Source organism: Platichthys flesus, chromosome 14, assembly GCF_949316205.1.
Source record: "Platichthys flesus chromosome 14, fPlaFle2.1, whole genome shotgun sequence".
Lineage (NCBI taxonomy): Eukaryota > Metazoa > Chordata > Actinopteri > Pleuronectiformes > Pleuronectidae > Platichthys > Platichthys flesus.
The window spans coordinates 21106092-21119707 of NC_084958.1; the positions used below are offsets into that span (position 1 = coordinate 21106092).

At 40.9% G+C, this 13616-nt stretch overlaps 2 protein-coding genes across 2 annotated transcripts; both read right to left on the bottom strand.

Moving 5' to 3' along the window:
* Positions 1 to 1265: 1265 nt before the first annotated feature.
* On the bottom strand, positions 1266 to 6375 carry rabggtb (Rab geranylgeranyltransferase subunit beta). The gene is made up of 9 exons (XM_062403847.1): positions 6308 to 6375; positions 5837 to 5944; positions 5141 to 5338; positions 4922 to 5027; positions 4670 to 4722; positions 4473 to 4583; positions 4093 to 4218; positions 3372 to 3521; positions 1266 to 2996 (listed from the first exon to the last, which is right to left on the bottom strand). Exons 1-9 carry the CDS (start codon positions 6308 to 6310, stop codon positions 2856 to 2858), a joined length of 996 nt encoding a protein of 331 aa, XP_062259831.1. The 5' UTR covers positions 6311 to 6375; the 3' UTR covers positions 1266 to 2855.
* A 784-nt stretch (positions 6376 to 7159) lies between these two features.
* Positions 7160 to 13311, bottom strand: acadm (acyl-CoA dehydrogenase medium chain). Its single transcript, XM_062403836.1, has 12 exons — positions 13184 to 13311; positions 12145 to 12241; positions 11600 to 11697; positions 11172 to 11241; positions 10814 to 10914; positions 10371 to 10451; positions 10097 to 10227; positions 9519 to 9627; positions 8953 to 9093; positions 8561 to 8656; positions 8148 to 8396; positions 7160 to 8066 (listed from the first exon to the last, which is right to left on the bottom strand). The coding sequence occupies exons 1-12, from the start codon at positions 13196 to 13198 to the stop codon at positions 7995 to 7997; spliced, it is 1260 nt and encodes a 419-aa protein (XP_062259820.1). The 5' UTR covers positions 13199 to 13311; the 3' UTR covers positions 7160 to 7994.
* Between the last annotated feature and the right edge of the window lie 305 nt (positions 13312 to 13616).

A 13616-nucleotide genomic window follows, 5' to 3' on the forward strand; every position in this document is an offset into this window, starting at 1 on the left:
GGGAGACCCCCGGGGGACAGGGCCGAGAAGAACTCCTCCTTACAGCAGGAAGACATCTGGAATAGTTTTCTTTTTTCTTACCTTTCTTTTAAAAAGTCAATAAAAAGTATTTAAAAAAAGCTTGTTCTCATGATTTGTTCTTTCCATGGTTTGGTGCTTATAGGGGATAGGACTCAGTGTATGTGTGTGTGTATGTGTGATGAACTGAGACAGTTGTGTTGTGTTGGAAGTTCCCATATTATCGTCAGAAGACCTGTGTGATCAGATCAGGAGGAGCAGCTGAGCGATGAGCTGCCATCGCCTCAGGATCAACGACTCAGGTTCAACTCGTTTGGTCTGTTTAGTGGTCGAAGCCCAAACAATCAAACAGCACCGTGTCGTTGAAAGTGTATCAGCAGCTTGTCGCCTCATATAGTTCTTATTTGTAGCATCTTTTGATATGTGTGTATCTAGGTTGTGTGTTTATGAAGCTATGACATGTTTGAGGTGTCGTCTGGCATAATGTGGTCACGTGACCACCAGGTCGCCAAAAACACACCCACTGTGAACATGGATACCGGAGACATGTGATCTACTGATGACTCAGTTTATTGGCAATTATTTAGGTTATGTCCAAGCAATAATCTTGCACTGTTAAATATGACTGTATATAATTGTTTGACAGGTATTTCCAGAATCTGGTGAAGAACTCCAGCTCCAGACAGACATCCTATCAAAATGTATCAGAGATAGTTTCAGGATTCAAAGATCTACATTATCTTCATATTCAATTACAATTAACCTGAAGGATGCTTCTCTCTCCAAGATATGTATATATACATGTAAAGATGTATGGAAATAATATGAAAAACAAATGGTAGCATCAGCAAATACCTACATAAAGAAATTAGAAATTCATTTTTTTCATATTTATACATATTTTGTAATTACTTTATGGTTATTCTTCATCAGATTTGGTTGAATTATTTTAAACCAATAGGTTTTAATAATTAAATTGATATACTTTTATAAAATTTCACATTTTTATTTCTCATTTATAAATTAAATGGCTGTATTTTTATATTAGATTCAATTTTATTAATCATTAGATTCTCATTTTTGTAATCCTTTAAAGTCCCCATATCTATGAATTAAATTAAATATAAACAAACATAAATACAATCATATCAGCCCACAAATCCAAGATCATTGGATTCTTGTTCAGACACATTTGTTCCAGAAATGAGGAATAACTTAAAACCAAGAGGACCTTTGACAAATCTGCATAGCAACGAAAAAACACAATAATATTTATCAGTCAGGCGTTTAACAGAGTTTATAACACTTTAGATGTATGATTGTTAGTCATAAACACAACATGTATAACTTCTATGAAGACATTTCATGTTATTACACCAGTGTTTCACTGTGTTGTCATTTATTATCCAGTAAACCTCCTCTGATTGGTGTTAACCAACCTCATAATGTGATTAAATCATGAATTCAATGTTTACACAAGGCTGAGAAATGTTAAATAGTGGAACTGAAGCTTTAATATCGGATTCACTTCCTGTTCGCAACAACAGGGACGTCCGAGTGCAAATCAACAAGTTTGACAAAGCTCATAAATGTTAAATATTTCAAAACATAAGACTGGAAATCCTCTACACACAGAGTGAAGACAAACGCAGCCCTCTGCCCAGAGCGGCAACACAACCCGGCACTGATCCACGTGGATTTAATTCAGCTGAGCCTGTGGATAAGACATTAAACGATCCCATGATGAGACACCATCATGTGTTCCAGCTCCTCCTGTCTCCCTCCTCCAACGCTTTCCTAAGTAACAATCTCTCTGTCCTGTAGAGTTTCTTATTATTATCACAATGACATGAACAGAACTGTTGTTATTTTTCTAACATGTCCCATTGTTGTACTTCCAGCTGTGAGACGCGTGATTATCTCCGCTATGACAGGATGACTCAAAGTCTACTGAGCTGGTTTCTGTGAGATTCTGTGGTGAGGGGACCGACTCAAGGGAGAATCCATTACAACCTGGAGCACATTGTGGATTTGACTGCTCTACGATAAGGAGAAGAAAGTTAATAGTTTGCCCAGGTTATTTAATTAGGAACAGGTTGTCCTGGGGAAGAAGAGATGACGCCTTTAATCCAAAACCCAACAGAAAACCTAACTTGAACCTTTGAGCTGAACTCGTCTGATCTGTCAACTCCATCAAGGTTAAATGTGCAAAACTATCGAGTGAAAACTGAATCTACCTCAGTCCGAGCAGAACGGAGGAGGAAGGAGAAGCAGCGTCTCTCCCTCTGGTCAGATAAACAAATAATGACAGTAATAACCTCCTTGGTTTGATGAAAAGGTGACGAGAGCAAGAAAGAGGCTGAAACATTCCCACACCTGTTTCCTGGGCCACAGAGAAGTTTTCATTCAAACTGACATAACGAACAAAAGTTAAGGAATGTTGTTTAATGAGTTCCAGGCCTTTTTCATAACAAAAAGGTTACATCTCCGTCTAAGACCATTTCTCAAATTCATCATTTTCTTGCAGCGACCCCGAAGAACCCTGACGTGAATGGATGAATGGAGTGGTTGAGGGTTTGAAGACAGGAAAGCTCAGAGACTTTCACACCTTCTCCTTCGTGAGCAGAGTCAGAAGCCTGTGTGTGAAATGTGGACTAGGATGTGTGGTGGTCCTCTCTCTGCTCCTGACATCCAGCAGGGGGGGTGGCTGTGCTCAGCAGGGCAGTGTGTGTGTGTGTGTGTGTGTGTGTGTGTGTGTGTGTGTGTGTGTGTGTGTGTGTGTGTGTGTGTGTGTGTGCGTGCGTGCCTGTGTGAGTGTGTGATGTTGGGGAGCTGTGCTAGCTCAGGAGGTCAGGCTTCAGGCCGACTCTCTGCAGCACGTCCTCGGGCATACACAGCACTGGATTCACCGGCTTGATCAGCTCGTCCCCGAGGAGGGAGAGACCTGCGACTCCGAACAGAGTGTGGAAGGGATCCACCTGCAGAGAGGAGGACGCTCGATGAGGAAGAAGGGACGACGTCTTTGGGCATTAGAATAAAAATAAATGTAAAGATTGTGACAAAGATTTCAATGAGAGAAAACTGAATAAAGGTTTTTAGTTGATCTGAGGAAAAATAATTAAAATTTGGACTATTTTCTGTAATTCAGGAGAAGTGTACATGTTATCCACGTGTCTCTCCAGGTTCTACAGCTTCTGTCCACAGTCCACATACATGAAGATCTGGTTATTTGGAGACTTGAAATAATCTATAGATGTTTGAGTTTAATTTTCATTATTAAAAACATTAATTCTAAAGAGCAGTCTGTTACAGAATATTTAAAGGATGGACTGAAGTTGTGTCTGGCAGCTCACCATGTCTCCTGGTCTATCAGCGAACCCCCCCGTCTCCTCGTCCTGGCAGGCCAGGATGAACGCTCGCAGCTTGGCCTTGTCGATCCAGTGAATCCTGCCAATGATCTTCAGTGACGCCAGCACCCACCATGAGTAGCACACGTCAGGAAGCTGAGGGGAACAGTTGCAATGGTAGAAATATGTTTTACAATGGTTGGGTAAAATAACTGAAACTCAATTAGAAAGTTTGTCGTGTTTGACGACTTTAAAGTAAAATTCTACACAACAATTCCCACCTACAGTACATAACCTGCATTGTGTTGTGAGCATTAAGCCTTGTTGAGAATAACTGGTGCTGATAAAAACACATTAAAGAGAGATTAAGTTCTATCGGTTGCAAAAAATCAACAAGGAAAAACCAATGTGTAGAAAATCTGATCATTAAAGTTCGAAATGTGAAGAGATGATTCTCTTGTGTGTGTCTTTCCTTCTACACATTTAATTTAAGAACTGCATTGTGTGTTTTCTTTGACGTGCTACATGTTTTCTATTTATAACTGTGAAGGATGGTGAAAGGAAAATACTTGTTCTATTTCAAAAAGCTTAATTTCCCCTGTGACCACATGCTTCCAAAATGAATTCCCAAAACTCGGGACGCATCAAAGCAGCCGAAGATAATAATGGAATTTGAACGCTGCTGTTCTAGTAAAACATGAGGCACTGACATCTGTGCAGCACAGACCTTCTCAGGTCGTCCGTTAAGGCCTCCGGACTTCAGCTGCCTCTCGCAGAGCCACCAGCCCAGCAGGTCGGCCTTCACCTGGTGCAGCTGCCCGGTGAGCGACAGGAAGCCGGTGCAGCAGTAAATCTGACACACACAAGGGACAACAACACACATTTGATTTGACAATGATTTGTTCATATGACACCACTCAGGAGGAGGGGAAATGTAAAACCAGCCACATTCCCGAGAGATATTCCATATTTGTGAATAATAACTCATAAAACTGACACTATGAGGAATCAGCAGCATTTTCTTTTTATTTTAAACTTGGTCCTTGTGTTTAAAAAGAGCTGAGACAGTAAATCTCTCTCTGTCCTGTGTCCCCCTGCATGACTCACCTGACCAGCGTGAGACTCTGAACCAGGTCTGCAGCCAAAACCTCCATCAAAGTTCATACAGCTTAAGATGAACTCAACGGCTTTGTCCACGTTTATTTTGTCCATCTTGCCCTGAGAATGAACAGAGGAGTGTTATTGTGTTAAACTGTTATTGTTGTATTGTGTATGCACCAAATGAGAACAAGTAATTTACATACCAGTAGTGCCAGTGTTGCCACAGCACAGAAGGAAAACCTTGTGTCGATTTCTCCTGTTAAGACAAAGAACTTTGATTATACTTCAAATATTGTATAATATTGTATTCAAAGCTAACTATTATATAAATACATGGCGACTTGTGTTCTATCTATAGTGATATGGACTAGTATATAATCTGCTTCAATTAAATATTTCTGAAAGCAACGTGTTAGTAACTTGAGATCAACAGAGTCACAGTAAAACCTGCTCACCCCATTTGTCTCCTGCAAACGAGCCGTCTTCCTGCTGCAGCCCTTTCACGTACTCCACCACTTTGTCCACGTCGATCGCGTCCACGTTATCGTATAGAGACAAGATCTGAGGTCATCAGAGCAGAAACCAGAGAAGACCAAGCACAAGGGATCAACCAGGTGATGTTATAGACCTGACGCTAACAGACACAAATCTGTTCGACTGGTCATGTGACTCACCTGGACGGCGCTGAGCGTGTACAGCAGGTGGGGGTCGTGTCCGATGCTGGCGCTGATGCCTCCACACTCGTGCTGACAGGACTTGATGAAGTCCGTGATCTCCTCCTGGTTCATGCGAGGCAGCTGACCCATCAGGTCCATCACCGTCAGACCCCAGTAGATCCCACTCATCCTCAGGTACTCCGACAGCGTGTACTCCTTGGTGAGGGACATGACAGTCAATCAATACTTTCAGGTTTTAAGAGAGAACAAGACAGAACTCAAGCTGTTGTCATGTGCTGTTATTACCATCTTCTGACTTTATGTATAGTTATTGCATGTGTGGGAGTATAGTTATACACATGTGTGTGTATAGTTATTGCACATGTGTATGTATAGTTACTGCAAGTGTGTGTATAGTTATTGCACATCTGTATGTATAGTTATTGCACGTGTGTGTACAGTTATTGCACATGTTTGTGTATAGTCCTTGCACATGTATATGTATAGTTACTGCAAGTGTGTGTATAGTTATTACATATGCGTGTGTATAGTTATTGCACATGTATATGTATAGTAATTGCACGTGTGTGTGTGTGTATAGTTGTTGCACATGTGTGTGTATCAGGCAGGACACCAGATGTGAGTTGTCAGTGATGAGTTGACAGTGAGTTTAGGACCACGTGTCCATGTCTCCGCTCTGGGACCAGCACTCACATAGTCGTCCTTCTTGGCGCCATAGGCAGCGATGTAGTCCGCGTGCTTGTCCAGCATCAGGGAGCTGGGAGCGTCCGGCTTCACGATGACGTCCTTCACTTGGGTACCCTGACGTCAAAGAAACACGCGACAACAATGACAACAACACACAAACTCCGACTGACGTCATCAAAACAGGACAATCTGCTGAAACACGCGCTGCCACCGGATAAACGAGCTCCTGCTTTGATCTGTAACGTGTGTGGAGGCTGCTTGTTGACAGGTTCAAGCTAACTGGGGGCTACATGCTAACATTCATGCTAGGTACAGCTCAGCCTCTTTGCTAGCTAGTAGCACAGATTAGCAGCTACATTTGGACAGGACGCACACGACGTTTCACTCCATGTCCGCCATTAAGTCTCTTTAATCATAATTAACTGCAGAATAAATAAGTATGAGGGAAATAGAGACGTAAACACAAGAGCTGCCTACCATCCTCAAGCTGCTAGCATTATCCACTTCTTGTGTTTAACAGCGGCTGCAGATCAGGGAATGGTGAGCACTACCGCCCCCTTATGTTCGGGGGGGGGACACACTGTTATCATAAGAGGCGGTGAAAACATAAAATCTGCTAATTTACTTTCTCTGGTCAAACTAGAGACACATTTATTTATGTTTTAATATAACATTATAGCCTTTGAAATAAACCACAAGGTCATATAAAGGTAAGATAATAAAATCTAGACTAACCCTAACCCACAAAAGGTCATCAGTAGGTAGTTTCAATTGGTTAGTTATTCATTAGATGTTTATTATATTTGAACATGAGTAAGTAAATATATAAATGAGGCCTACATCAAAGCATTCATTAATAAAGTAAATTTTGTTAGAAGAAGTAGTTGATTTTGATTTATTGGTACAGATTTAAATTTCCTTTATTGTTTCGCAAAAAATGACAAATGTCACAATCATTATCACTTCCGGATTGAATGGAGCTATAGTTGCCAAACTTTTTTTTAAATGATTAATTTCATAAATGGATTATAAACATGCTAAAAAGCTTCAGTTCAAATTAACCTTGTTATGATTGTTGCCAAAAGGTGAATGTACAGTGACAAACCAATTCACAGCTAAATATTACACACTTAGTATATCTTCAGATGGTTACGTGTGAAACTGGAGCCTCAAAATATTCAATATTGGACGCTGTTGAAATGTAGAACTGCAACATCTTTTTAAGATTCATTAGACATTTTCAGTAAACATGCTATTTATCGAAAATCACAAGTCACACATTTCATCTGTCTCTAACATGTTCTGATGACAAATAGATCTTCAAAGAAGAAAATTGAATTGGTTTTTATTGTATGAAAAATGTGCACTGCATCCACTACGTTAGATTTCTTTAACAGAAGCAGAATGACAGAAACACACAAGACACTTGATGGGATGACTGAGACATTATACAGAGAAATGAACGTGATGTCATCATCATCTCTGATTTACTAAAGAATGGAGGAGATATGTTACATGAATAAATCTCAACTGTACTAGTGATGCATTAGTGTGACAAACAAACCCTGCACCTCCTCCCCCACAGCGAGACAATCTCACATCACAAAAAAAGAAGTTGGAAGCCTAATCAACTTATTGAGTCGAATATGTCCAAGTTTATCATCAGCAACTCGTCCTCAAATAACTATAAATGACTGTATAGTTTAAGAATGATGGTCAAGTGACAGTGTTCCGGGCTAATGCTAAATAAATACAGCATGTTTTCTGTAACACAACCATATTCACTTTGTTCTTGGCTGCCCATTATTTACAATGTACAGAGTTTACCAATAGTTTCCATAAGGTTATATATTTACATGTGACCATCTGAACGCAGGCACCTGGTAAACTGGACATGATGGTGTGGTGGTTCATGACTTGATAAGTTGATGAGGATCAGCCGACGGCTCAATAAAACCATTAACTGAAGTTTGTTCAAACGTCTCTACCGATACAGTCTGGATGAATCTGAAGAATCAAGGCAGGATGAAACAGTATTAAGGCAAACCACATTTTGCTCTGCATCCTGAGTTTAAGTGAGCAGATCTACTTTCAGGAACACGTGTTCGTATAGAAAAGTTACGACAAAGAAAACATTCGAATGAGGAGGTCAGGCGTGCAGCGTTCATTTCTTGTATCTTCCCAGATGTTCTCTTGCAATAATGAGTCTTTGGATCTGAGCTGTTCCCTCGTAGATCTAAAAAGAAAGAAGAGAAATTTAAAAAGGGGAGTTTTGCCAATTAACATCTGCCTACAGCGATTATGAACCATCACCCACCTGGTAGATCTTAGCGTCTCTCATCAGCTTCTCCACCGGATATTCGCTGTTGAACCCGTTGCCTCCGAACACCTGAACAGCATCACTGGCCACCTGATTGGCGATGTCTCCGGCGAAGGCCTTGGCGATGGAGGCGTAGTAGGTGTTCCTGCGGCCCTGGTCCACTTCCCAGGCTGAGCGCTGGTACGCCATGCGGGCCAGCTCCACCTTCATCGCCATCTCAGCCAGAAGGAACGACACGGCCTGGTGCTGCGAGACAGGACCAGACAGAAAACTCAACTTTGGACTTTAAAGACTGTGGTCACCTAATAATTAGTAGGCATGATAGCTACAGTAAACCAATTCAGGAATCTCAAAAGTAAGGTTTTTTCTGCAGATGACTGAGAGAAACATGAAGATCTGTGTGAACAAACCTCAGCGATCACTTTGCCGAAGGTCTTCCTCTCCAGTGCGTAATTAGTGGCTTCATCCAGAGCCCTCTGTGCCAGGCCTGTTGCTCCTGCTGCCACCTGCCATGCAATTCAGATTCATTAGTCCCATTACAGGGGAAACCGAAATAAGAAGTAACAATAAAAAGATATAATTAAGTAAACTTACATTATTAACATATGGAAATATAGAAATGTGTGTCAATTAGTTAACATTCATCGGCACAAATCTTCTGTCACAAAAAGTATTCAAACTCCAGCAATATCAGACATATTCATGGGGACACACAGAGATGAGTGTGTGTAGAAAAGCTTTCACACTCAGCCTGTTATCAGAGTTTGCTTATCATCATCATTGCCTCAGTTCAAACACTTACTGGAGGTCTTGTGTTGTCAAAAGCTCCCATGGCGATTTTGAAGCCAGCTCCCTCTGTGAGCAGGACGTTCTCCTTCGGTATCCTGACGTCCTCAAAGGTGATGCCTCTGGTGTCAGAACATCTCTGGCCCATGTTCATCTCCTACAAACACCAAACAACTTTTCGTTTAATATGTTTTCTGTGAGCGTAAATACGTGATACATTTTCTTATGCTTGGTCTTCAGATGTAGGAAAATGACAAAACAACACCTGTATCATGTGTCCAGTGTGGAACTATGGGGGTTTTGCTGTACACAGGTTTAACACGTTTATCTGGCTCAATTCTCTGAGGTAAGAACATTTCCTGTTCCTGATGATAACTGAGAGCAAATGTTAACTGATGACTAAATTAATCTGCTTCACAGAACAAGCTCCAGGAAAATTCCATTTACACGTACTGAGTTCCCTTTCATGTAAATATGTTTATGCAGCATTGATGAAAACCATATTGTCTGTCGTCGTTTACTCGATCTGTTTCACAAGGATTTAAACCTTGATATGATACCAGATCATGTGGCTCATCTCACCTTCCGTCCAATCTGAACTCCTGGAGAGTCAGCATCTAAGATGAAGCCAGTGAAGGCTTTGCCGGCTGGACATTTGGGGTCTGGGTTAGTACGAGCCAGGAGGAAGTACCTGGGGAAATAAAAGATGGAGCCATGGTTAAATAAACCTTCAGATTAACAGACAGATGCTTTTGTTTTTGTTATCTTTGGGGACATATACACAGTTGTGTGAAAGTGTGAGGGAATCTCTGGACAAATCTAAACCAACACTAAAACAAACTTTTTCTTCAAATGTCGGTGCCCTCTTATTTTATGCGAAACAAAACTCCAAAAAGTCAGTGTTACCTGTGGAAAGTTGTTGGCAAATGCTTAACCAGTGCTCCCAGTTTCTATCATTGCCATCATTCTATATCAGGTATATCTACAGACCAACCTGTTGTGATCTCATTGTCAGATGCTAAGTTCAATTAAGCAACATCACAAGCTCGATCTAGGTTTTTTAAAGAGGTCGGTTGTAGTAGACTGCTTTTGTTTATGTAAACTGCCAAGGGACTGTATATTCTGAGCATATTTCAATGGCAATATAAGTGATTACATACCAGTTAGCCTTCCCACCGTTTGTGATCCACATCTTCTGCCCGTTTACAACATACTCATCTCCCATCTTCACAGCTCGCGTCTTGATGGCGGACACGTCGGAGCCGGCCCCCGGCTCAGTGACGCAGTACGCCTGCAGAGGACAAACCACACAGGAGTTCAGCCCTTTCTGATCTGATGGAAGACAGATGCCTACCTTTGCAGTTTCAGCCCTACTGGATTACAAAACTATCATAAAAGAAAATATATAATGATATTTTAAAATTAAATACTTACACACATAAGAGGCTCCTCAGCCATCCTCCCCAGGTATTTACTCTTCTGTGCTTCGTTGCCAGCAATAATAACAGGCATTTGCTGTGTGGGAGAAAGAAGATGTTATTGAATCATCGAAACTAAATAATTAATGCTTTTGTAGTTGTACTTCTTGCTGAGCTGGTATATAAAAACTACTCTTTATTGTTGTGCAATAAAAAAGGAATAAATGTGATAAGATAATGGAGGAGACTGCTGCCTGATAAGATTACAGCTATTTACCATTATTTAGGAAAGGTGTCTGATGAGGCTGCAGATAGTCAGCTTTTTCTGTGGCTTGTCCATAGATATTTGCATCTGGCTCAAATGTGTTCTGTGGCTGAGACGTACCCACATTAAGCAAGACCCACATTAAGCAGGTATTGTAGTAAATGAAATATAAATTGTAGTAAAACTCAACTTACTCCCAGAGAGTTTGCCTCGATGGCGGTCTGCACTCCTGTGCAGCCGTAAGCCAACTCCTCTGTGATGAGGCAGCTGTCGAAGATGGACAGGCCCATTCCACCTGAATACAGAGAGACAGAACACAGCAGGATGTCTCACTGTGTTTTCAAACAGATGTTTACCTGAAATAAAACAACTCCCCCGACATGATTAAGAAATTAACAAACTTGAAGAGGTGTTATTTCACAAGGTCAAATCTGTACATATTCGTTAAGCATTATTATTCAGGGACATCTACAAAACTTAACTGGGAAGAGACACTGAGACAAAACCTGGTAAGATATTCTGAAAAAGTCAGTGAGCAAGAGAACAACATACCATATTCCTGAGGAATGTGACTGTTCATGAGACCAAGCTCCCATGCTTTCTTGATGATTGGGAAAGGATACTGAAAAATGACACAAGATGTAAGAGTTGCAGTTTATTCATATTGTGATAAATGACAAGCCACCAGTGATCCCTGGGAGGAAGTTAACACGATACAGCAGCACAGAGGTTTGAGGTAAAATAAACTAAAAAGAAATATATTAACAAAAAAGATTAAAACCTATATGCAGCACACAGTATACCTTAGATTATAAAGTGAATTTGACCTGTGCATATCTTTGTGCAAGTGCTGCAACTATTTTGTAAACTTTTCAATAGAAAACCTGGGGCTCTCAAGCATTACAGCAAATACAAAACACACAGTAACAAAACAACAGTAAAACACATTCACTGCAGCCGAACCCTCAGGATGTACTTACTTCACCACTCTTGTCATAAGAAGCTGCGGCAGGGACGATCTCTTCACGTGCAAACCTCCTTGCCAGTTGCTGGAACTCCTTCTGTTGATCCGTCATCTCTGTGAGCAGTAGATCAAATGTGAGCAACTTCATCGCACTTTAAAGAAAGTTATTTAAATCCCTGACCAGTCACAGTCTTACAGAGGAGGACGACATTGTCTTTGGGTCCATCTTCATTTCACAGTCAAACCCTCCAAGGTGCACTTTTTCACTCTGACAGTGAAATAATACTAACTAACTTCATTATGATCTGTCTGTATTAAATCAAAGTAACTGTGAGGTACATATACTACTCCATCTGTCCTAGTTGGAGAGGTCCAGACAGTTGAATCCTGCTGCATCAGTGGCATAAGAAACCTAGAAGGTTTTTACTGTCCCCTACAGCCAGGCAGTGACTATTTCAGTGTAGATAAGTACATGTGGGCATTGTTTATAAGACATTTTAGATAAATGTGAGTTTACAGTTTGGCTTACAAAGAGGTAAAGGTTCAACAGCCTACACCCACCAAATGAGAACCCGAGGGATGAAGGTGCTGTGGAACTGGCTGCAGCAGCACTGGAGCCCTGCAGCCGGATCCCGGACCGCACACCGGCTCGGAGTACCTGTGAGTGTGTGGAGGGAGACAGGAGCAATGCATAGTTTAGGACCTGTCCGCATTTTTTGTTATTTTAGTAACAGCTAGACAATTATTAGTTAGCCCTACTTTCAACCTCTAATGTATAACCGATAAATTTTTTAAACATAACCAAGCAACTGTTACTTTAAACACAAATACAGTTATTCCACATACGTATTCTGTTGCATGATAAAAGAGTTTAACATATTTCTCATGCTGGAGCTGTATTTCCTGTTCAGCAACCAGGAAATGACAAAAATATGTTATATTGTGGTTATACTTTCTATAAAGCAGCTTTGGACTCCTTGAAAGATGCTATTCAGATCCCAGTTCATCTTTTTATTATCATGATTAACATATGTCATTGTCCAAAAAACACTGCTTGGTTTTCAGACTCAAAGGGTTCGACTAATCCCAAATAACTGGGAGAAATAAAAAATGCAAACCAAACCAAAGCTCTGGTCTGAGGAGGATAAACCAGGACTGGGGTGGATGGACCCATTTGGGCCACATCAGCACCACCAGTCCACCCAGTAGAGTTCCACCAAGACTGAATCAAACACACCATATCATAACTAACTAATTAATAACAGAAACAACTAAAACAATGATCCATGAGGCTGCAGTTTGTTTTTTAAAAGACCCTGAAGCAGATTTTAAATCACCTACAAACAAACCCTCAGATAAAAAGACGTGTCCACGTGTAAAACAGATTTAAATCCTCAAGATCAAATCCACTTCCACAGGAAAACACATTAGCTTGGTGGCTAGGTATCATTAGCTTGTTAGTTAGCATGTAGCATCGTTTCCTTCGAAGGTGAACGCAGGTCAAATACACCGTCAGCTGCAGTATCACCGACCACATCTATACAAACACCTTCATAAGCAGTAAATAACAACAGATATCATTTAATATGGCGTCATGTACCTTGTTGAACAGCATCGTTTCAACTCGTCGAGTGCTCAGCAGAAGAAGTGACGAATCTCTGTGTACTACAGCCACAAGAAGGTCCGCTCAGCCAATCACAGCAGCGGGATGGAGCCACGTGACAGGTCGTGGTGTACGTGAAATGACTTTTGCCCCAGTTCGGTTACCTAAGGTCCTGACAGGGTTACATGATGGTTTACAGCCCAGTAACAGATCCCAGCACAGATCTCCACTAATTAATCTGTGGTTATAGAGGCCAAGTGTTTATCAACGTCCCCAACTTTAATATTTATGTATAAATTCATGTGTTTATGTACATTTAGGTGATTTTTACCTGTGATCCTCAGGGACTGCACTGACATTACACTCCCTATCAACTATGGAACATTTTTACTGTGGTTCAGATTGATTCTATATTGTTATTATCGATTCA

Bases quoted from the DNA above. Each gene is read 5' to 3' on its own strand.
- rabggtb (XM_062403847.1), bottom strand. The intron at 5,339-5,836 runs GTGAGTGCTGGT...TCCCTCACCAAG, and splicing joins GCGCCAAGAAGGACGACTAT to GAGTACACGCTGTCGGAGTA. The intron at 5,028-5,140 runs GTGAGTCACATG...TGATGACCTCAG, and splicing joins ACACGCTCAGCGCCGTCCAG to ATCTTGTCTCTATACGATAA.
- acadm (XM_062403836.1), bottom strand. The intron at 10,228-10,370 runs GTAAGTATTTAA...TGTCCTCTGCAG, and splicing joins CTGAGGAGCCTCTTATGTGT to GCGTACTGCGTCACTGAGCC. The intron at 9,628-10,096 runs GTATGTAATCAC...TTATTTCCCCAG, and splicing joins AACGGTGGGAAGGCTAACTG to GTACTTCCTCCTGGCTCGTA.